We start from the raw sequence: 24698 nt of genomic DNA, 5'->3' as shown, positions 1-24698 counted from the left end.
ATCCCTTCTATGGAGTGGATTTAAGGACCTTATAATTTCACTCTCACATATGCGCACAAAAGTACTTACATGAGGCTGTAGTTGTGGGTTGAACAAACTGGGCCTTTTGAACTTAACAATATCCTCTCGTTTTCAATCCCCAAACATCAATTTTAGTGTCAAAGTGCAGGCAAAATTAATGTAGGTCCAACATTACTTCACCTACATCCAAAGAGGTAGCAGGAATAAAAGATAAACCTGTGTTTAACACAGCAGACTCTTTTGCATTCAAACTATAGCCGGACAAGTTCACAACAAGGCAGCTTATTTGCAAAGTTTCCTGTTGGTTTGTTGGCATTCCTCGGATAACTTCCTCTTCTGTCGCCTTCTGTTGGTGGAATGCATAGGAGTCTTTGCTCTCACTTTCATGGGAAGAAAAAAATCCACTGAAAGCAATGAATTCTTCGGTCTGCATCAGTCCCCTCATACTTCGGGGCCTCTTGATTCAATGGTGGTGTATTGACCTTGTAGTTCTTTTCTACTGTGACAGATCTCTAAGTAATAATGGAAGGAGTTTCCGTGACATTATGGCCCATAACATTGAATTTATCCATTAGCAAAGAGTAAGTTCTGCAGTAGAATTGTCCGTTTGTGATGTTTTCTTAACGGACTGTTTCGGCTACACAAAAACATTACCTTTGCTAAAGTCCTTAAAATTGCACTGTAGTTTTTTCATTTTCGCTTGCTGTAACTTCAGCTCATACCCTGCTACGTTGTTGAACAACATTTCTAGAGAGCGCTCATAGGATTCCCCTTTGAACTGAGATGTTAACTCACATTGTAGTAACTCAACCTGACACAGTAGCTCTTCTTTCAATGGCTTAAAATAATCCACAATGAGTTGAATATAACCAAATCTCAGATCTAAATTAATTTGCTGCCATTTCTTAAGAAGCTGAGGATGTGCCTCTCCATAGGTGGGCATGCACAAAACACGCATACCCGAGTACAACTTTAAAATGTAGACAAGCTTCTATATGCAATCACTACCACTACAGTCTTTTTAACTTAAGCAGATCTTGTTTTAATTTTCTAAACTTAGCCAAGAAGTCATTAAAAAGTACAGTTGTGCACACTTACCATAAATGTAGATGTTCGAGTGTATTCACTGTTGCAGTCATCTCACTTGGGTTATCCTGCCAGGGGTAGCCCTCAATCAGCCCGAATACCAGAGGCTTAGTATTTCTGCATCTGTGGCTGTCGCTTCAGGACTGATGTCAGGTCGTCAGTGGTATAAAAACAGGCAGCCGATGCCATTACACCAGTTTTTCTTGCCCCAAATGTCAGGAGCCCCCAAATAGGGAGCTAACTTATGATGGAAAAACAACACCAGTAAAGAGTAAATACCAATAGCCCTATAAGGACTGCGGAAGAGAGACAGAGACAGACAAGGGGGCTGGAGGGTGGGAAACCAGGACTATGTTCTTCGTGTTTTACTGTTGCAGTCATCACACTTGGGTTGATTCCCAAAGCTGAAGAATGGGTGGAGGCAGTCATGAAGAGTTGGGGCTGGTTAGTAAGCCCTGCAGGACTGCGGTTGCAAAGCCCGCCCTGGATTTGGAAAAGATAGGCAAGGTGGAAATGCTTGGTGAAGGTATGAATAAAACTCCAAGTTGCAGCTGCCAGAATTCCCTGGTAGGGACTCCTCTGAGAAAGGCTGTAGAGGTTGAAGTTGCCCTAGTGGAATGCGTTCTGACCCCCTGAGGGGGTGGTTTCCCATGGTGTTTGTAACAGAAATGGATACAGTGTGCTATCCATTTGGAGATGGTTTGCTTTGATATGGTCTTGCCCTCTGCCCCTGGTGCAAAGCTGACTAGTAACTGACCTGATTTCCTAAAGGGCTTAGTTCTGTCAAGGTAGAATCTGAGCTGTCTGCGCACATCTAAAGAGCGCTGGATCCTTTCCTCCTTATTTTGAGGATTATGGAAAATGTGGGTAAATGGATAGATTGGTTGAGAGCCACACTGGACACCACTTTAGGCATGAAAGGTGGGTTAGTCCTGAGGGAGACCCTGTCAGCATGAAAAATAATGAAGGGTTCCACAGCCATAAGTGCTTGTAGCTCAGACACTCTTCTAGCTGAAGTGATGGCCAGAAGCAAGGCTGTTTTCCAAGAGAGGAATTTTAACTCTGCTGATGCTGCAGGCTCAAAGAGGGGTAAGCGTGAGCTTTTCCAGCACAAAGTTAAGGTCCCAAGCAGGGGTAGGGGCTCTTCTTCGTGGCCTTAAGTTGTTAGCCCCTCTAAGGACATGCTTGATGAGTGGGTGTGAAAAGAGAGGTGGCTCTGTGCTGTAATGAGCAGAGATGGCAGAGGCATGGATCTTAATGGAGAAGGATAGGCCCCTGTGGAGTAGGTCTGCTAGGTAATCCAGGATGAGAGGTAAGGAGGGCTGTGCTAGATCCGCTCCTTTAGTGTGGATCCAGGAACAATACCTTTTCCACTTGTCAGCATAGGATTTTCTTGCACTGGTTCGTCTGGCTTCACGTACGACATCCAGTACCTGCTTGCTTAGGCTGGCCACTGGAAGAGAAGTCAAGGCATAAGGCAGGCTGCAAGGTTCAGGGTCTGCAATTGTGGATGCAAGAACTGTCCCTCCTGCTGAGTCAGGAGAGTTGGGATCTGGTGGAGGTGCCATGGAGGCAACGGTGACAGACTGCGGAGTAGTGGGTACCAGTTTTAGCGTAGCCAGTCTGGGGCAATCAGGAGTGTCCTTGGTCTTTCCTCCCATATCTTGAGTAATACTCTTGTAAGAAGAGGTAGAGGGGGAAATGCATACACTGAGAAGTTTGCCCACTGGAAGGATAGGGCATCCACTTTCCAGGCCTTGCTGTGAGGTTCCCTGGTGCAGAATTTGCTGAGCTGGTGATTGTAGGGGGAGGCAAATAGGTCCACTTTCGGGGTACCCCATTTCTAGGCCACAAGGCTGAAGGTGTTGTGGTTTAATTGCTACTCGTGTGGGTCTAGGAGAGTTCTGCTCAAGTTGTCTGCCAGAGAGTTTTGGTTGCCTGGCAGGAATTGAGCTTGCAGGTGAACATGCATGGCTGATGCCATGTTCCACAGGGTCATGGCTAGCCTGCAGAGTGGGTAAGAGTGGGTTACCCCTGCTTGTTGATGTACCACATCACTGTGGTGGTGTTGGGTTTCATTAATAGAGGCCCCGGAGAGAGTAGGGATCTGAAAGTTGACAGAGCATGCTGAACAGCTAGCATCTCTTTTTGGCTGATGTGCAGATGAATTTGATTTGGGCTCCAGTGGCCCTGAATGCACCTGCCGTCCAGATGTGCACCCCAGGCATAGTCTGATGCGTCTATGGTTAGCATCTGGGCGGCGTGGGGTTGTGTAAAGGGAAGCCCCTTGTTGTGGTTGCATTCTGCTGCCCACCAAAGGAACTCTTTCCTTAGACAAGGTATCATAAGTATGATAGTTTCCAGGTCCTGAGAATGTTGGCACCAAAGACTTTTTAAGTACCATTGAAGGTTCCTCATATGCAGTCTGGCATACGGAATTAGAAGAATGCAAGAGGCCATGAACCCTAGAGCTTGCAAGATTTTCCTTGCGGACAGCTGGGTTCTGGTGGCCATTTGAGAGAAGTAGCCTGTCAGATAGGCTTGTTTTTCTGGAATGCCATCTGGGATGCTGTGTGCAAGCTTGCTCCCAGGAGTGCAATTTTTTGACTGGGGACTAGTTTGGATTTATTTTCGCTGATAGTGTACCCCAAGGAGGTTAGAAGGTCCTTGACAAATGTCAGGTGCTGCAACAGCTTTTCCTGACTGTCTGCCTGAATCAGGCAATCGTCCAAGTAGGGGTAAATTTGAAGATTTCTCTGTCTGCAATAGGCAAAGGCTGGAGCCAGGCATTTTGTGAAAACTCTGGGAGCAGTGGATAAGCAAAAGGGAAGTGCTGAGAACTAATAATGCATAGATCCTTCCCTGAAACATAGATATTTCCTGCAGGAGTCCCTGACTGGGATGTGCAGATAGGCCTCCGTTAGGTCTAGGGTGGCTAACCAGGAATCTTTGGACAGCACAGGGAGAAGCTGCTGTAGGGTGAGCATTGTGAATTTTGGTACCACCAGGAAGGTGTTTAGAATGGATAGATCTAAGACTGGGCGCCAGATGCCCTATTTCTGGGTACCAGCAAAAGTCTGGAATAAAAACCTTGGCCTATCTGTTCTGCAGGAACAGGCTGAATTGCCCTTATGTAGAGCAGGGACTGCACTTGGTTTTGTGACTCTGCCCACTAGTTTGGAGGAAGGTCTGGGAACCCTTTTGGGGTTGGCAGCGTGTGGAAATAAAATTTGTACTCCCTGGGATACCATGTTGAGGATCCGTCGATCGTTGGTGATGGAGGTCCAGTTTTTTGCATGGTGGGCAAGTTTTCCTCCTAGGGGCACAAGCAATTGGGCAGAAGTGAGAGGAGGAGTTGAGAAGTCATTGTGAATTCTTTCCATAAGGGGGTGGGGTTTAGCACTCCCTGTTTTAGAAGTGGAGGTACTCCACTGTTTAGATCTCTGCATACCCTTAGACTGCAGTCGGGGGGGGGGTCTGTTTCCCCGAGGTCTAGTTTGAGGTGGCCTTGAGGGGGCTGGAAAGGACTAATGCTTTGAGGGGGCTGGAAAGGACCCAATGTTCTAAGGGGCAATGCCTACTGAATCTTGGAGGCTGCACTTGCAAAAAATCTTTGACTGTCTGCATAGACCTAGCTTTTTCTTCCACCTTTTTTAAAACCTCTTCTGCTCTGGTGCCAAACAGATTGCCCTTGTTCAGAGGTGGGTCCAATAATTATGATTTGACAAGGTCTGCTCCTTAAACCAGGCATGCCTTCTAAGTGCAGAACCTGTGGCTGCTGCCCTGCAAGATGCTTCTAGGGCATCAAACCCACATTGCATGGTATGCTTGTTGAATTGGCTTGCAGAAAGCATAAGCTCCTGTAATTCTTTATTTTCTGCACAGTCAGGGAAGGTAGATCATTTTTGCTTAATAATTTCTACAGTATGTTGCTGGCTTAATAATTTCTACAGTATGTTGCTGGTATTTAAACATGTGGAATTGACAATTTAATGCTCTAATAACAAGAGTTGCAGAGGTGTATACTTTTTTACCCCATCTGTCTAAAGCTCTGGAATCCCTGTCCGAGGGGATGGGATTCTTAGCTGTAGTTGCTTTTATTCCTTTAGGACCTTGGGAGATGACTTCTGGGTCAGTAGTAGGATTTTTGAAGAGAAATTTGTGAGAGTCAGGGACTCTGTAGTACCTGTCAGGTTGGATTCCATAAAGATATCATCCACAACATCCAGAACAGGAGGGATAGCTAAGGGTCTGTGCTGCGGTAAATCTAAAAATTCCCTGAGTCTCTTTTTGGACTGAGGATAATCCTGGCATTCCCAATTGAAATGCTCTCTCAAAGTATGTAGGGTTTCACTAAAAGAAAAATCCTCTGGAGGGGCGGCAGAAGGAATGGATTCCTCTGCATCTGAATCCTCATAGGCATAAAAGGGCATGTCTTCATAATCAGAAACCTCAGAGTCGTCAGACTCTTGGTCAGATAAAGCTGCTGGGGACAAGTCTCTTTCTTTTAGCATGGGAAGGTTGGCTTCCCCTAATCAGCATGATAAGGTCTTCTGCCATTTTAAGCATCTGTGATTGTGGCAAGGAAGCAGGCGCTTGAGTTAGGGTCATCGGTTTTTTAGGCACAGCTCGTACTCTTGGCCTTAGAAACTCGGTAGTTTTAGAAAGAACTGAAGACGCAAAAGAAGTCGGTTTGTGTCAAATATCGGTAGTGCGAAGAACTTCCCCAGAAGCCGGTACTTGCACAGCGGCTCCGGACCCATCCAAGGTAGAGACATCCACAGGTTCTGTAGTCAAAGAAGAGTCTCGCGGAATACCAGACTCTGAATGGGTCTCTGTAGCAGCCTGTGAATCCATCTAAGCAGGCATCTGGGGCTGCGAAAGCGCTTCACTAAGTACCGGCAAACTGGTGACTAGCTTAACGAAAATGTCATCGGCAGTTTTGGACTTGCGCAGTGTCTCTGTCTTTATCCTTACATTTTTTTTGAAAGATCAGTAGTTGGACGGCTTACCGAAGCCATTTAGGAATACAGAGATCGAGAAAGAAAGTATTTAGCTACAATAAGGGCCCGACGACAAATAGTTCAGGCATTGAACAAAGCACAAAACCAGAGGTGAGGTACGTTGTGGTCTGTGTCTAAACAGGTGACGCAGTAAGAATGGAAATCTCGGTGTGGTATTTGCTTTCCACAGGCAAGACAACTGTTAACTTTTTCTGACATCGGTTAGAGCAAGAAAAAAGGATCCCCAATGGGGTACTTAGCTTTAGAGGACTTCAACTTCAACTTCAGAAACGAAAACTCAGGTAGCGGCTGACTGACATTCGTACGAACTGCTTCTGCTTCGGGATCCTCGGCAAGAAAGACTGATGTACTGGCGTCGGCTGCCTGTTTTTATACCACTGACGACCTGACGTCAGTCCTGAAGCGACAGCAACTGACTAAGAAATACTAAGCCTCTGGTTTTCAGGACGACTGAGGGCTACACCTGGCAGAATAACCCAAGTGTGATGACTGCAACAGTGAAACACGAGGAACATCTTACTGTATCTGATTCACCTTCAGGAACAATGTCTATGCCTTCAAAAGTGGTGTCAAGCAAAGGATTGTTCATGGGACTTATCATCCTCTGCCATTTCAGTTGCATTCTGACACTAGATGGATTGTAGTCCAATTTAACAGCTACTCCTTCAGCCATGTGGTGTAATAAGCTCAGTACAAGAAAGCAAGAATAGTAAATAAGACCCAAAGACACACAAAAACCTGTGCTGGAGACAAACCAATACAGAAGAAAGCAAATAACCAGCAGGGCTACCAAGACCATAAAATATAAGATATAGTTTACTGTAACCAGGATAAGTGCTTACGCATTACAGAACGCTTCATCAGATCCAAACAACATAAAGCAAAACTCACAAACTTAAACCAATGACCAATCATCAAGTTGTTAAAATATCACACCCAATAAAATCATGAAACCAACTTTCTTCTTTTTAAAGCTGCTTTGAGGCATACATTGGCATGCAACCCTGGGAACTTGTTAGCTTGTAATTTAAGTATCCATTTAAGTTTCAGATTTTCTACATAATTATTCATGTCCCCTCCCGTAGGGTTAGCCTTCGCACAATGCAAAACCCTAAAAGAAAAAGTGTGCCCTAAATTCCCCTAGCATGTTTAGCCAAGGCATTCCTAATATTAAAAAATAAAGTAGTGCATGCATTGCACGTAGCTAAATAAACCACAATTGGGGTTTGACAGTCAGCATAAAACCTAGGTTCAAATATAAAATTAAACATGGAATGTTGAAACTGTTGTTGTTTCGTAATAACCAAACACACCTTACACCTAGAACAAGGGAAGGTACCTAACCTTTGTGAAATATTTCTTATAGATCATGGCCTCTTGTCACACAACAGTTGCTTCAAATTGTTGGAATTTCTAAAGCTAAACCTTATTTTGGACCCTAGAATTCCTGCTGTCTTGGAATCTAAAGTTAAAAGGTTCCAATTTCTGTTAATTATGTCTCAAATTAAACCTACATCATTTGTAAATTTGGAATAAAATCTCAGGCCACTCCATGTGTGAAGACTCTTCTCATTCCCCTTGTGTCATTGGCCTTGATTAACAGAAAAGTAGGGCCTGGCTGTGGTATCCCTACTTATCAATACCCATTCACTGATTTTCTCTATATCACACCTGTTGTAGATTCTGGCTCAAAACTGATTAGAAAGAAGTTCCATGTTCTTAATACAGTCATCATATGCAGTACATAATCTAGACACTCTAGTAAATTAACCTTTGATAACATTCGGAAATATATATCTAGGATGCATACTTTCATTAGATAGAAGGCTATTTTTCCAGCAAGCTTTCCTATATATTGTATCAATATTGCCAGAGATATTCCTGCTTAGAAAGTCAGAGTGCATCATAAATGTGAAACATATTTGCAGTAATCCCAAACAGTACAACAGTCAGTAATACTTAAACATGAAACTTTACAGGACACACTCTACAAAACAACTTCAATGTTCAATATATACACACATATATATGTGTGTGTGTGTGTGTGTATATATATATATATATATATATATATATATATATATATATATATATATATATATATATGTGTGTGTGTGTAGACACACACACATACATATATACACACACGTGTGTGTGTGTATACAAGTACACACGTGCGCGTGCATGTGTGTGTATATATATCCACACAGACGTGTGTGTGCGCGCGTGTGTGTGTGTGTGTGTGTGTGTGTGTGTGTGTGTCTGTGTGTGTGTGTTAGGGAAAGCCTAAAATGGAACCTTCATTTATATACACAGTCAGGCCTTACTAAATAATCTTTCATTCTTCCCCTGGAGACTGATGAAAGCACTGTGGTCACTACAAGGGCCTTCCACACACACACCTGTAGGCACGTGTTCCTACAGATGCATAAAGAGAGATACCATCACCAGCTTGAGAACAACTAGTCCACATCCCCAGTTTTAGGCCGATCTATGTTGCCTGCAAGTCTCCACTTGTGAGTGGCAGACAGCCCACCAGACCACTACTATCTACTCTAGGATGTGTGAGCCGGTATTAACCAATTAAGCCAATTCTCCACTGCCTTCATCCTCCAGCACCATATCTGCTACTTGGTGACCGTCATGTCTTTACCCCACTGCATCACTGACCAGGACTTGGTAATTTTCTACAATTTCAACTTTTGCATTTCACTAGCAGTCACCATTACATCCTCCACAGACAAACATCCCACTTTGTACTTAACCCACAACATACTTTTTTTTTTTTTTTTTTTTAATAAACCTACCTGTTCACCCTCCACTACTTGCACCCCACTAAACAGAAAAAGAATAGTTGTGTAAAATCTTACCATAACCATAGATGTCCTCCTCTTCCATGTTGCAGTATTCTTAACATTTAGGTTCTCCTCTCTTGCTACCTGAACATCCAGTTAATGTACAAAAGCTTCTAGTCACTGCTGGGTACGTGGGATGTCTGATGTTGGCCTAAGGAGCGTGGGCCATAAAAGTGATGTCTGCATTTGCCAGACCTCAGTGCCCCAGTCGGACCCCAGTCCTAGGAAACTGTGCAAGACCAATGCCATCCAGTTAAACAGAAGAAGAGGGGAAGGAGGTAGGGAAGGAATACTGCAACATGGAAGAGAAGGACATCCATGGTGATTATAAGACTTTACACAACCATTCTATGTCCTTCCATTCTCATGTTACGGCATTCTCAATACTTGGGTGACTACCAAAGCTCATTGGGAAGAAGCGGGTGGTGGCCTGAAAATATTTTCTATGAATCCATGCAGGACCACCCTAACAAATCCAGCCCTGGATTTGGAAATGGCATTCAATTTGTAATGCCTGGTAAAGGTGTGGCTAGAGGTCCACGTAGCTGCCTCTAAAATTGTGGCAGTGTCCAAACCTTTAAAGAAAGCTCCAGATGAAGCCATAGCCATAGTGGAGTGTGCTTTTATTTTTGACCCTAAAGATTTCCCATGGTATGCATACCAGAAGTAAATTGCTCTGGAAATACAGGCTGAAATTGTCTGCTTTGTCACAGCTTTCCCAGGGCTCTGGGATGAAAGGAGACAAACAATTGGTCTGATTTTCAGATATGTTTGGTTTTGTCCAGATAGAACTTAAGCTGTCTATGCACATCAAGGGAATGCAAGACTCTCTCACTGTCACCCTGAGAGTGAGCAAAAAAGGTGGGGAGATGAATGGCTTGGTTTAAGGATAGCTCACTGACTACCTTGGGCCGGAAGGAAGGGTTTATCCTATGTCTTACCCTGTCTTTGTGAAAGATGAGGAAAGAAGGGATGGCCATGAGAGCCTGTAACGTTGAGACTCTTCTAGCTGAAGTCAGGGCAACAAGTAATACTGTTTTCCAAGTGCAGTGTTTCACAGAGGCCCTAGAAGCTGGTTAGAAGGAAGCCACTGTGAGCCTCTCCAAAATGTAATTCAGTTGCCAGGGTGGAGAGATGAGTTTCCTGGGGGGCATGAGATGCAAAACACCCTTTAAGAACAGCTTATCAGGCAACTGAGATGCCAGTGAGGGATCCAAAGGCAGACAAGCTGAAATAGCATCAAGGTGGCTTTAACAGACTGATTTCACACAGGTATGACAGTACCAATGGGACATCACCCTGGAAAGTGCCCAACTGTCTTTGTAGATACCATAAGGAGAATTTTTTCCATTTAGACATATAAGATCTCCTTGCATTATGTTTCCTGTCCTCCAAAGGGACTGACAGCACATCCTCATTGTAAAGGCATCTGTAAGGGATCAGAAATCTATTACCCACAGGGTAAGGTTCACAGACTGTAGGTGTGGGTGTATTAGGGTCCCCTTGCCCTGTGTGAGGAGCTCCACTCTGTAAGGTAACTTGTGGTGATTGCCCCTGGCTAAATGCAGAAGGAAGGGAACCATTGCTGTCTTGGTCAAAAGGGAGTCACCAACAACATTTCTGGTTTGTCCTGTTGAATTTTCAGCAGGACATTCTGTAGAAGTGGGAAGGGGGGGGTGTATATAGAAACATTCCCTTCCCAAGGGATTGAGAAGGCATCCGTTGCCCTTGCCACGGAACTGGGCCTTGGTGCAAAAGGATGGAAGTCGTCTGTTCATAGGGTAGGCAAACAGATCTATCTGAGGTATACCCCCATCTGTGGACTATGTCCAAGAACACATCCCTGTGGAGCATCCATTCATGGGACTGTGACATGGACCTGCTCAAGATGTCTGCCTGTGTATTCTGTTCTGAAGGGATATAAAAGCCTGTAGTAGTGTGATTCCTTGAGCTAGGGCAAGCTCCCACACTTGGAGAGTTAGTCTGAATACAAAGTAGGAGTTTGCCCCCCCCCCCCACTTGTTCACATACCACAGAACTGTTGTGTTGTCTGTAAGCAATTTTAGGGGGCCCTGTTTCAGAGTATGTTGGAAGGCCTTTAAGACCAACAAAATTGCTCTCATCTCCCTGATATTGATATGTTCCTGTCTGATGGAGTCCAGCCAAGTGCCCTTGACTCTCAGTGAACCCAAGGCTGCTTCCCAAACCAGATCAGAGACATCTGTATACATCTCCTGCACTGGTAGGGGAGACTGTAAAGGAAGTCCTGGGTTGCAGTTCACTTGGTCCACCCACAACTGAATCTCTTTTTTCAGACAAGGAAGGAAATGGACTTTGTACTCTAGAGGATGAGAGTGCTGTGTCCATATAGACCTTAGGTACCATTGTAGCTTCCTCATGTGGAGCCTTGCCAATGGTAACATGGGAATGGTCGATGCCATGTGATGCAGGAGTCTGAAGTACTGCCTGGCAGTCAAGTCTGTGGCTTGGAGGACAGTAAGCAGGTACTGCCTTAAATTTCCCACGTTTTTGGGGTGGCAGAAAGGCCCTCATTGACATCCATTCTTATCCTGCACCCCAGGAAAACCTGGTCTTGAGAGGGGGTCAGGTTGGACTTGGGATAATTTATCTTGAAGCCCATTGCTTGCAGGAGTGAAATTACTGTTTTTAAATGGCTTTGCAGGGATTCTGTGCAGTCTGTCTGGATGAACAGGTCATCTAGGCAAGGGTAAATTTGAATCCCTACGGTCCTGCAGAAGGCCACCACTGGTGCCACGTACTTAGTGAAAACCCTTGATGTAGAAAGTCTGAGGGGCAAGGCACAGAACTGAAAGTGTGAGGAGGCCACAGAAAAGCACAGATATTTCCTGCAGCTGGGCCTTATTGGATGTGCAGGTAAGCATCCTTAATGTCAAACGTGGCCAAGAACCCTTGAGGAATAATCAAGGGGAAGAGGGCCTGCAGGGTGAGAATTCGAAAGGTGGGCACTTGCAGAAAGAAGTTCAGATTGGAAAGATCTAAAATTGGTCTCCAGGGACCATCTTTTCTTGGGACTAGAAAAAGTCTTGAGTAGAAACCCTTTTCCCTTTCTGACATGGAAACAGGTTGAGTTGTTACCTGGACAATCAGGTTGTCTATAACTGGCTAAAATAATGGAAATTGTTCTTTGGGTGGTTGGGGAATAACTCTCAAGGAAGGGGATGTGGATCCGGGTCATAAAATAAAACATCTGTACGATGGACAAGACCCACCTGTCTGTGGTGATGTTTCTCCATGCAGGGAGGCAATGAGAGAATCTTAGGGATAGGGGGGTGGAGTGGAGGGGTTGTTTTAAGGATGGCAGGTAGTCACAAACTACCTGCCCTGTCTTGAAATTGAGGCTTCTGGTCTGAAGTATGTGCAGGCCTGGAAGGAGTGGCTTGCTTCCTGGCAGTCTTTCTGCTCCTAGAAGGAGGAGGTGGCATAGAGTGCTTCCTGATGAATGGAGTCTTAGAGGGTAATTTCTGTGGAATTTGGGGATAGGAGATACAAACAAGTGTTTGAGGTCCTGTAACTCCTTCCCTTTTTGTTGCAGAGTTTTGAATAATTCCGCCACCTTTGTCCCAAAAAGGGCAGTTATCCAGGGGTGCATCTAAGAGTTTGGCCCTGATATCAGGAAGTGGAGGTAACCTAAGCCAGGGATATCTCCTGAGTACAGAAGCAGATGCAATGCAGCAGACCTGGCAGAGACTTCTGCTGCATTGTAACTGCACTTGATGGAGTGCCTGGTTACCTGTGAAGATAAAGACAAGGCTGAACAACTGAGCTTTGGGTGGAGATTATGGACTTTCACTGAGAAGTTTTGTGGCCTGTCCTAAAAGGGATAGGGCATATTTGGGCATGTGGGTTTGGTAATGTATTGCCCAAAATGCCAGGGAAGATGAAGTATAGACCTTTTTACCAAGGTGTTCCATGGCCTTACTGTCTGTCTGTGGGGAGAAGTGAGGAGGATGTAAGGAGCTTAGAGGCTTTATCAGCTGACACAGAGATGGTGCCAGGGTCTGCTGCAGGGCACTTAACTAAGAATTTGCCCCCCTTAGGATCCTTGTAGAATCTGTCAGGCCTACGAGGAGCAGGAGGCTGGAGGTCTGGATTGATTGATGCTGCACTGAAAGGATCCAGAAATGCAGGGAGTGCAGGGGGAATAGCTGAATGGGCAGTGGAATCCATCTGAAGAAATTCACAGTACCTCTTCTGTACTTCAGTCATTTCAGTGGAATCCCATTTGAAATGCTCCCCCCAAAGGTAAGGTCCTTACCTGGGGAATCTGTTTCTGCAGATTCTTCTTCAGGGGAGGCACAGCCAAGGGGAGATGGCATTTGTGAAACATAGAAGAGGGAATCCTCTGAAGAAGAGTCAGAGGATTCCTCAGCTTCAGGCTGGGAAGAGTCCAAGGTCTGAGGCCTAGGACTCATTACAGGAGAATGCCCAGGGAAGGTTAAGGGTGTAGCATGCCTCAGAGTAATAAAGGAAAAGGCCTGTCTATTTGGTTGGCTCTCAACTGCTGGGGAAACGTTTCCATTTTTCATTTCTCTTGAGGGGAAGGGCTAGCGGGTGTCCGGGCCAAGGTATGCCTGGATTTGGAAGCCTGTGAAGTAGTAGAGGGATCCTTCTGAGTAGCTGGTACGAACAGAGGATCCCCCTCACCATCGGAAACTGTCTGCCTTACCATCGAGGTTGTGCCATCTGCACTGGGTTCTGCGTTTTCCACACTGTTACCCGCTATACCTGTAGCAATGGCAACCGAGCATTCCTCCAGGCTGATGTTAGCCACAGGAGAGATGTCAGGTGGAGGAGGTGTAGCTACAGACTCAGGACTAATAACCTCGGCCTTTTTCTTAAGCAGCTCGACAGGTTGACTGGACGGTTCCTCCATACTCAAAGCTAAACGCTTAAGGTGCCGGTTCTCGAGGTAAATATTTAACGTGTGCAGATGGCTGCATACCGTTCTTGGAATGAAGGCCTGGCAGATGGAACAGTACCTATGGTTGTGCAAAGGCCCTAAACAAAAAAGGCAAAGTTTGTGGGGGATCTGATGACAGCACCTACACTTTCCCTTCCTGGACGACATGAACCTACACACAAAGTAGTGGTCAAAAGAAACAAACGTCCCCAATGGGATACTTATCTGAGAAAATTAAATCTGACAACTGGTAGAAATGTTCTGAGGTCTGGTATGTGCAGACATCACTTTTATAGCCCACGTTCCTTAGGCCAAAGTCAGACGTCCCACATATCCAGCAGTGATTACAATCTTTTGTATACTGGCCGGACATTTGGTTAGCAAGAGAGGAGAACCTAAGTGCTGAGAATACCGCAACATATGAACAGAAGGCCATCTTATGATACAGTTACCTTATTGCCTGCCTTGGTGAAGAAAAAAAAATCTGTGGACCAGTTTCCTAAAAATAACCATGTCAGTCGAAAATGAAATATCATCTGCAAAAGCTACTCTTAACGAATTTTTCAGTATATATTTCAAGTCTCAAATTACCTTGTCACCCACCCAAACATGGACAATTACCTCCTCTGACAAGAAACTATATAATAGTGAAGTCAATGGACAGCCTTACATCAGTCAATTCCCCCTTTCAAGGGGAACGTGCTGTCCCCCCCCCCATCCTCCACCTTCGTCCAACTGGCCATTTATTTCAAACATGAAACGGGCATTCCTGGACTAGGCAAAAGCCCAGGGCCAATTTGTTCCTGCCTGGGAATCCCATCAACCTCCCTTTCCACACTAAGAGATTGGAGGTAGGCCAGCTTGTTTGTCCTGGGGAGTGGTCTGCCCACTCCTCCCAGAAGGACCGCTCCACTGAGCCTGTAACCATTACTTTGCATGAGGAAGTATGCCTCCTTAACACTAGTCTTCCCTTAGCTACTTGTGTAAATGCTCCATGGTAGCACAAGATTGCTAGCTCGAACTTCACTGGGTGGACACCTAGTGATACTGTCTAGGTGTCATCCATGTAGTGATCCAAAGTTGCTTTCCTCCCCCCACAATAGGTGAGCTAAAAGCAGCAGCTCATTCTCATCCTCCATAGCCAGATCCCACAGGAACCCAAGCCGCTGTATGAACTTGGGTCACCTGCAGCAGAGCAAGGACTTTATTTCTTTACAACACAGACGGTTTTACCCGTGATAGTATTTTGACATTTTCTCCTGAACAGTCATACCACACAAAATGCTGCAACAGATGATTACATCCAAGTCATCTTAAAAGCCATTAACAATTAAAAACTTCCATTACCACCCTTCTTCAGAATAAATACAAATTAGTAATAAAATTGGCAGGGAGAATACACCAATTAGACTGCTAGCTACCTTTCAGTCACATATCCCTTTCCCATCAGTCTTCAAAGTCTCAGTGGAAGACTTTTTTTCTCCCACCATTAACTGACCTGCAATGGAAGACGACAGAAAGCTTCTGCATATCTCTAGCAAAAGCCTATGTTAAAGAGTCCAGAAATAAAAATTACCACAGAAGCACCAAGGATAATGGTTCCACTAGAAAGCCAATGAAACATGAAAAAAGTGCCTGTTTGATCATTATTTTCAACAAATGTCCATAACCCTGCCAAAAATTAACATCTGAATTTAAATTTTCATCATACTATCTATGGAATATCACTCCCTGAAATATGACCCTGAACCTGTATAAGATAGATTCAAACTGTGATTTACAGGGGGGGGGGGGGACAAGCAGAATTACACAGGTTCATAGGAGGTTACTAGGCTAATGGCCCTAGGGCCCTTACAAGCCCAGCCATGTTCAACCAATGATCCCTTAAGGGTCTAGAGATATGGTCTATGTTATAAGCAGATCTAAATCAGCACCAACTGCCCCTATTGCAAGTGGGACACAAGTGAAACCCTAGGGTGAATTTGTGGTTTCTCATCCAAGTTACGCTTAAAAAAGGTTAACGAGGGGCTATGTTTGACCTCTACTGGAAGTTTATTCCAGAGGAGAGACATCTGGGAGATGCATCTGTCTCTCTAGCAGATCCTGTTGATGTCTCATGCTAGGATGAGGTCCCTTAAACAAGTGAATCATGTACAATTTGATTTAAGAATGTGCAGCATTTCCATTAAAACAGAGTCAGAGGTTGCTCTGTGTGCAAGGCACAGGTCACCTCTGAGTAGTCTATAAGATACAGAGTAGAGTGACAGTGATTTCAGTCTGTCCATGTAAGACATGTTCCGAAGACCCTGAATTTTCATTTACAAATGGAACTATGCAACAGCACACAACAATTTAATAAAAGGGCTTCCTAAAATGACTATGCTGAAACTTTCATACCAAAGTTCCACATACTGATAATTTTACTTTAAAAGATGCTAAAAAAGTGCAGTGCTCAACAGATAGCATTCTTGCCTTAGATGCCAAAAGATCAGAAGGCTGTGGTTATTCCCACTCCAGATGATTTTCAAATTCCTGATACCGCACTATTAGAAGAGTGCAGCATTCCTGAATGTACCATCCTTTGGATGAGAAGTTAAGCCACAGTACCGTCTGCCTAAGTTGGTGGCAGCTCAGGTGAATGTAAAAGATCCTATGGCCCTTATCAAAAGGAGAAGATGAAGTTCCCTGATGCCCTGGCTAAACTTCCACTAGAAAAACAAATAACACTTCTGGTCTCCCCTAAAGACAGACTACAAGCCTAATGGGATTAACCTGGTCAACAAAGGATAAATAAAATAAATAAACGTAACCACTACACAAACTGGAAAAAATACTGATGCTGTTAAGTAAAATAAGATTCCTGGGGATGCGTATGGCACAGATATTAACAACACTCTTTGTGCTTGTGCCCCAAAACTCTTGGGCACACAATAATACATGCAGAAGGCACTCATTTGTGCCCATTGCTTACATGCATTAAATTTTGTAATCAATTTTATGTTCCTCAGCAAAATGGATACAACTTGAAACCAGTGCAAAAAAGTATAACCCACTCAGGATCACATCTATGCCAGTAGCCATACTCTAGGGCAACAAAACGTTACCAGCAGCATCCTTGCATAAATTCATTCTCTATATAGTGCTCTCTGTCGCTTTTCATTATTACCATACAGAATGCTATTCATTCTGCTGCCCAGCTCCAAACTAACCACTCTCCCTTCATCAGTTATCAAAGTATGCTTTAACTTGAAGCCTTTCATTCAGCTTCCAGTTCCAAAAATCACCTGCAACAAAGCGATAGAAAGCAATGTGGTTTGTATATCAACATTTTATAACGACAGCATACTTGCAGGGGGTTTCTTCATCGAATGTCAATGTTCATAACATCAACCCAGACCATCAAAATGGCACAACATCAAAACTTAAAAGATCAAACTGTGCATATGGGTGATTTGCAAGATCGTGGTACAGCAGGGTTTGGGGTTTTGTCCGTTCCCAGCTATAATGCAATCTTGGAGTTGGTATTATATAATTAGCAGAGGTGTGAAGGCACATCCCCCCCCACACACACATATGGGGGGTGCAGGGAGGCTTGCCCTGCTGTGAGTGTTTGCCTTTTCAATATTTTAGGGTAGACGTTATAGACATTTGATGTTCTAACACAGACCCTTTGCAGGACATAAATTCCTTAAATCATCACTATCAGACCCCTTATGTTACTTAGCGATATCCCTACTCCTGGGCTGCCAAATCTAGATATATGCTTGCTCTACACAATGTAAAACTGCCCTTTTCAAACTTTCAATAAAAAAATGCTGCCACTGTTGGCAACCTAACAAATCACAGTTTTGACTTCTTTACCCAGCAAACAACAAGCATAGAACAGACATTCCAAAGGTTATTTCAGCTAGTTCCTTTGGTGTTTCCAACTTTATGCTACTAGCTGCAGTCTCAGATTGTGACGAAAGATGACAAGGAGAGAACATTATAGAGCTTCCTGTCAGAGCCCCACTACCTGCGCCACTGGTAAAGCTGATAATGTCAAGAAAAAAAAGCGTATGTGTGTGTGAGATGTATATATGTAACACATACACAGAATGAAAAATAAAGACCCTGTGGCCTGGTACCCCCAGGAAGTTGAAAGCCAGGTTGGAACCCCACTGGTCCCACTTTTCTTGCAGCCATGTCAGCAGGTGTGGTAAACCTATGCAAAGGGATGTGATTTGGCATTCACGACATTTTAAAGACTGAAATGGAAGACTGCAATGTGCAAGTAACTAGCCAACGAGCTAAAACTAAGTTGTCTGCACAAAACAGCACTGGTTCAGACAGATCTACTGTCAAGAAAGCCAGCTCAGATGAGCTCTCAGTATTAATGGTGCCAATAAAGCAGTGAAGAGAGCCACAAGCTTAAAAAAGGACTGGTGCAGCCATAATTATCTCTCAAGTAAACTTGAGATTACAACCTGAAGCTAGGTTACAGATGTAAATGAGGCATGAGAATATGTGAAATTGTACCTTTGCTTCAACTAGGAGATGCTCAGCCTTTTATCTGAGCACAACTGGAGAAGATGGGTATCTTTTAATGTATGACACCATTGCATGCAACAGACATCGAAAAGCAAACTGAAAGCTGGTAGAAAGCAAGTAGAAATAAGCAAAAAAATTGTGTCCCACTATCCTAACAGCAGCCCTATCAGTCAAAAATGCGATATTACCTACAAGAGCTACTCAACAGATTTCCATCTGTATCTCAAGTATCAATAACCTGGTCACTCCTCAAACAATACAGAGACCCCAAACGTTTGTTAACGTCTGCACCAATCAGCAAATCTACTACATGTGCACAATCCTACTTTAACAAGCTATTCTAAGTGTGTGCCTGTTGGATTTAACATACAGAAACCTCCTGGATGGGCTTTAAAACTGTGTTGAATGGCAAAGAATAAGCACCACAAGACAGGAGGAAAACCAACCCCCCCAACTTGGTCATCCCATGATCAAGAGGTTCAGCATAATAGTGGAGGGTACACAAGACAAAACTGAGAAACTGGAATCTCTTGATTATGACCAGATAGAATCTATCATTATGGTCAGGTACATAACTCATATTGATGTTGCCTTTTCTGTCTGGATTCAACCTGTGGGACAGAGTTCCCCAGTCATGTAAAACCTTAGGGAGATCTCATGGAACAAAATTGTGCAATACAGTGAAACCAAAGGAAGCTCTGGACCTTGAGTGAATGTCCAATTTGTACGACCCACCACGCAGCAGCTGCACAAACTTCATCCAGTGCCGCTCTGGAGAAGAAAGTTATGCACGTAGCCATAGCTCTTGTAGAATGAACATTTGATTTACCCTGCAAAAGCTTTCTTTTCAAACTATAGCCAAAAGAAATATAATCAGACAGTCACTTGGAGAGAGTAAACTTAGACGCTGGTATGCCCATCCTGGCTTTTGAGTAGGAAACTTCTGTTTAGACTATTATCAATGAATTAGCTTAAACAAACAAATTACAAATCTTATCAAGTCCTCCAATGTTAATTATGAATTAAAACAGCCTCCCTAGCCAGGGATAACCACAAGGCATTCTTTAGCTAAGGATAATCACAAGGCACTCTTTAACTATGTCTGAAATCTAAAAGAGAATACCCAGCTATACGCTGAACTGGTTGTGGATGGCACCACTCATGCTCAACCGGATGTAATAGCCAACCTGCTACCTAACAGATTTGGAGCAAATGTCTCCCCCCTGTCCCCTCCAGTCATCCTTCAAAGTATACCTGCTACCATTCCTCAGCCTATTATCTCAAGACAGCAGGTCATCTTGGAGCTCTCCAAGGCCGAAAACACAGCATCAATGGGACCAAATAACATCCCAGGTTGCCTATTAAACAACTTAAAACATGACCTAGCAGACCCATTTGGATCTCTCTTTAACCACAGCCTGTGAACTAGCTTTGTACTGGTAGAATGGAGGACAGCAACAGTAATCCCTCTGCACAAAGGGGGACCCATCAACCAACCTTGGGAATTATAGGCCAATAAGCTCGCCTAGCCTCATCTGCAAGGCCATGGAAAGAGTCATTACTCACCTTATTAACAAGGACATAGGTAATCTCCAAACTCTGGACCCAACCCAGTTCAAATTTGTTAAAGGTAGATCATGGCTGACTTCTTTGAGAAAGTCACCAAGGCCCTGGATGAGGGGAAAAACAATGCATACTGCCCATCTTGACTAGTGAAGGGATACTAACTATTCCTGCACTCGGGTATTATAAATAAACTCTCCCATTAACTCCTACATTACTAGATGGGTAAGCCAGCTGGCTCACTGGCAGGACAAATACTGTCAAAGTGGGTGACTTCACCTCTAGCAAAAGACCAGTCACCAGTGGCATACCACATGGTTCTGTGCTGGGCCCCTTACTGTTCGGAATTTAAGTCTAAGCAAACTTGAACAGCCTATGGCTGACCAAGTTTGCTAATAACTGCAAATTAGAAGCAATCATTTTGAGTCCAGCAAGATGTTAATATACTGCAGATAGGGTTAATGCAGGCAAATGATTAGTGCCAATGCCACAGATTAAAGCTAAATGCAAAAAATGCATTACTATTCCCTTTGGGAAAGCTGACATTCCTGCTAATTACATTACAGAAAGCAACCCACAAGTGTACACCCAATGGTACGTATTCTGGGTAACTCAGGTTGATAGCAATCTGAACTTTCACCATCAAGTATCCACAGTAGTAAAGAAATCCTTCAATGTGGCACATCTTATAAATAAAGGCATCACATCTAGATCTAAGGACATTATAATTCCATTATACTTGTTCCTCATCAGACCAATAATTGAAGACAATGCTCCCTATACCTCACCAGACACCTACAACAACTGAAAGACCACAGAGGTTTCTCGCCAAGAAAAGAGGTTTCTCACAAGATACACAAAACAAATCTTAAGCGGAAAGACTGAAAGCCCTGTCACTGTATTCTCTCGCCTACAGGTCGCTAAGGTGACCTGTGCCTGGTTTACAGTGCAGTCTCTGACCAGGCCCTGATGGAAATGCTAAACATTCATAAATCAAACTGCACAAGGGTCACTCACTCCAGGAATCTTAACCTAGCCTCTGACATGAACATGTCATGCTCAAGAGACAGATACATTTCCCAGAGACTGACTTCTCTGGAACATGCTTCCATTTCACATTAACAGTGTCTCTCCCTAGCCCTATTCAAATGCAACCTAGATCAATGGATGGATGACCGCAATTTCACTCCTGGGGTGGTGCCCATGTCCCTCTTGAACAGAAGATGTCAGTATTAACTGCCATAGACCCTTACTTCTCGGAACTTCACTCACCTAACCATTGACTACTGGGGCAACTCAGGATAAATATGGATAGGCTTGTAACATTTAATTGAATAATTTATTAACATCTCTAATTAATTCCATTCAACTTCCACCATAAAATGTCATAAATAAAATGTAAAGGGGAGGGTATAAAAGCTGCCTCAATTTATGGGTTTGATGCATTAAAATCGTTTGTGGCTGCTACACGTTTGCTTCGTGGTTATTTCGGCACCTCCAACTGGTACCTTTTTGTGACTGTTTCTGGTTTCCTGGTTAAGGTACCTGACCTGTTTGGTTTAAATGGTTGTTAACAAAGGAACTGATTATCTTAGCCTGAGATACAGGATCTGAATTGTCTAGACAGTTAGGCCGTACTAAGCCTAATGGTATTAGTTGCTTTAAAAAAAAAATGCTAGAAAATCAAAATCTATCTCAAATGTAACAGAAGTTACATTGAGAAAAGGAAGGAGCAAATTTCAATAAAAAAATGGCATTTGTGGAATAATATTTAGGAGGAGGAGTGAAGTTTAAGGGAAAGCAAGGACTGCGTAATTTATGTAATGTTGACGTGAATGAAATTTGTTAAAAAAAAAAAAAAAAAAAAAAAAAACAACATAACAGTGAAACTTAGTTGTTTTTTTCTTTTTTATTAATGTATGTAGACTTGTGTCACAGTTTAAAACAGATGTTTAAAAACAAGGAAAAAGATGTAAATCTTCTTAGTATCTACAACCGATTCCAGGTTAAATGACTTATTTCCTAAAGTAAACATCAGAAAAGGTGGTGTACTGTTTAATATACATCTATTAACTTAGCGTCATACACCTTCCACAGCAGTGTACACCATCCTAAACACCCACTTCTGTCACTGGTAGGTAGGACTACACAAGGAAACATTAATCCATAATGCTGTGAAGTCACACAGGAATTTAACTATACTACATATAAGCTAGTCTTAAGTAGGGTTCTGTGGCTGAATAGCACTGATTTCAATCATAATAACTGAACATCTTGCCTTCACTGTCAAGCTTACTCACAATGCTTTCAATCAGGGCATAATTATCTGCTTAGTTCAGTAACAGTCAACTAAAGAGTCTCTAACACTAGGCAAATTACCAGATATGACCCAAGTGAGGAAGCCAACCAGACAACTTAGAAATACAAACCAATAAATGTGTTAAGTGCATGCAGAGACAAGATAAAGTAAGAAAGCAAAGGAACCAAGACTGCTAAAGAGGATATTTAATTAAGATGCTATAAGTATGGACAGGAAGCAATCATTAACTGAATAAAGTTCATCAGACCAGAATCTGCATCTGAAATCTGACTGCTTAGTTTTGCCAATAAAGGCTAAATTTCTCACTGTAGCACACACGGTAGATCCCAAGCAACAAAGTTTTAGGATGGAGGGCAATCTGTTTGAATGAATGTCAACTGTTTAGAGCACTAAAATGCTCCAGCAGCTGCTAAACTCAAAAGTGTGCAGTAATGTCCACCACATTTAACATGGGGGTAGGGTGGGGGGTAAAACAAGCAATGACAAAGAGATAACTAGCAGCTATATCCTTAGGCTGAAAGTTGGATGTAAAAGGTCTAGCAGACAAGTTAAATAGGCTGCTGAAACCTTGTAAACCTTAAACGTGCAGCACTTTTTTTTTGCACTTAATATGGTGGGGTAGGTGTCTGATATAGTACAGTTCTTATACTAAATGGTTCTTCTAACTAAACAGCTAAACTGTTTTAGATTTACAATAAAGAAATGCCTTCTCTACTAGAAAGACTACAATAAAATAAACAGTTCCATTTCAGGAAAACGTCATGGAAAAGCAGTTTTAGCTTTGTTTTGTAATAAGGTAATCTGTAGTTCCTTACATTTTCAGTAAGTGGGAGACTATCAATCCTTTTGGTAAGATTCTGGAGCTGTGCATAATACCATCCTTTTTCCTCATCCTCTTTTTCAAGTTCAGCAAGCAACAGGGACCTACAGCAAGACAACAAACATTAATATAACATCACATTAGAAAAGTATCATGAGTTACATTTTTATGTTCACAGTATATCCATTTTTTTTTTCATCCTTAGATAAAAGGTCTCCTGGCCACTGTTTTGTCCTTCTATTAGGTTTATTTCTGGTTAGCAGAGTTCTTCACACTGGAGGTTGAGCTGTTATGAATCAGCATTGTTCTGTGTAATGGTAACACTTTGATCTCTCCACTTACACTCACCAAAATTAAATTATATCACTGGGGCAACATGCATGGTTCTAAACATCTTTGCAAAGTGCCACTACTCTTTCCCTCCAACCGGTAGCTCTGATATGCAGTTCAGAGCTTTGAGAATCAGCTGCTGGAGGGTGGAAGACACTACCTACGAAAGAAGGGCTGCCTCCTTATGGATGTTCACCTTTGCCATGAAAGATGTTGTTTTCATGATATTCAGTAGTTTCATTCCTCTGCTGAACCTCTCAAACCCCAGACTCAGTCCCAAAAGGTTATTGTGGGAACTATGAAAAGAAATGTACGGATCTCAATTCTACATCTAACTAATCTTCCCAAGTTTTAACTGCATATGACAAAATGGCATGCATAAAAGGAAAGAAAAACACACATTTCTCAGATTATCCAGATACAAACTACGAATTATCAAAGAACTGCACATCACTGATATTTTTTTTACCTCTGCATATTCATTTTATTATGAACAAATTAGGGAGAATACAATAAATGAAAAGCAGACAGACTGAATGTAAAACAAAGTGTATGTTCTAATACTGGCACTGTCTCAATAGACACCACATTAAGGCACCTACATGAACTCTGAGGTGTCCCTTTTGTAACAAAAAAACGCACGTACAGCTTCTGGAATACTAACTAGGCCAAGATGCATGCATATACTCATGTGTGAATCTCCACAGACAATATCAGGAAGAAAGAAATCTTATACATGATTCCAAAAAGAGACTGTTCTACTTCAGTCATCAACAACTATACCTGAAGTTGTACAAGACGTCTATTCTGAGCAGTTAAAGGCAACAGCTAAAATATAGTTTATTTAAAATGAAAATGCACAGGTTGTGCACCACATTCACTGAAGTACATTAAGAGATGTATCCATGACACATTTACATATTAATGTGTTTACTTTCTGCATGATTTGCAACCCCATCCTGGCAGGAATGGTAGTCAGAGGTAATGCTGCATGCAGAAGACATGCTAGACCTGGGGAATGGAGACTTCCTCTTTGCCTGAGACCCCAGAAACACATCAAAACAATGACAGTGGTACACCTCAGTCCTCTGTTTTAAAATCATAAAACATGAAAATAATATTAGCTAACTGGTTGGAAACACAGTGATACAGTGTGGAAAAGGAATACTGTTCTTTCATATAAATTCAGAAAAAGTACAGTTGTGTA

The 24698-nt window shown here is 43.0% G+C and overlaps 1 protein-coding gene across 7 annotated transcripts in view; it reads right to left on the bottom strand.

The window, feature by feature from the left end:
• The window catches only part of APC (APC regulator of WNT signaling pathway), a 2693590-nt gene that overhangs the window by 775898 nt on the left and 1892994 nt on the right, over positions 1-24698 (bottom strand). For all 7 annotated transcript variants that reach the window (XM_044064201.1, XM_044064200.1, XM_044064205.1 and 4 more), the window contains one exon: positions 23157-23265. In XM_044064201.1, coding sequence (XP_043920136.1) covers positions 23157-23265 — 109 coding nt within the window. The remainder of the gene's footprint in view (positions 1-23156; positions 23266-24698) is intronic.

Source organism: Protopterus annectens, chromosome 2.part2, assembly GCF_019279795.1.
Source record: "Protopterus annectens isolate FY-2018-M chromosome 2.part2, PAN1.0, whole genome shotgun sequence".
NCBI lineage: Eukaryota > Metazoa > Chordata > Ceratodontiformes > Protopteridae > Protopterus > Protopterus annectens.
The sequence above is the reverse complement of the archived record's forward strand: the minus strand, read 5'-3'. Positions and strand labels throughout refer to the sequence as shown.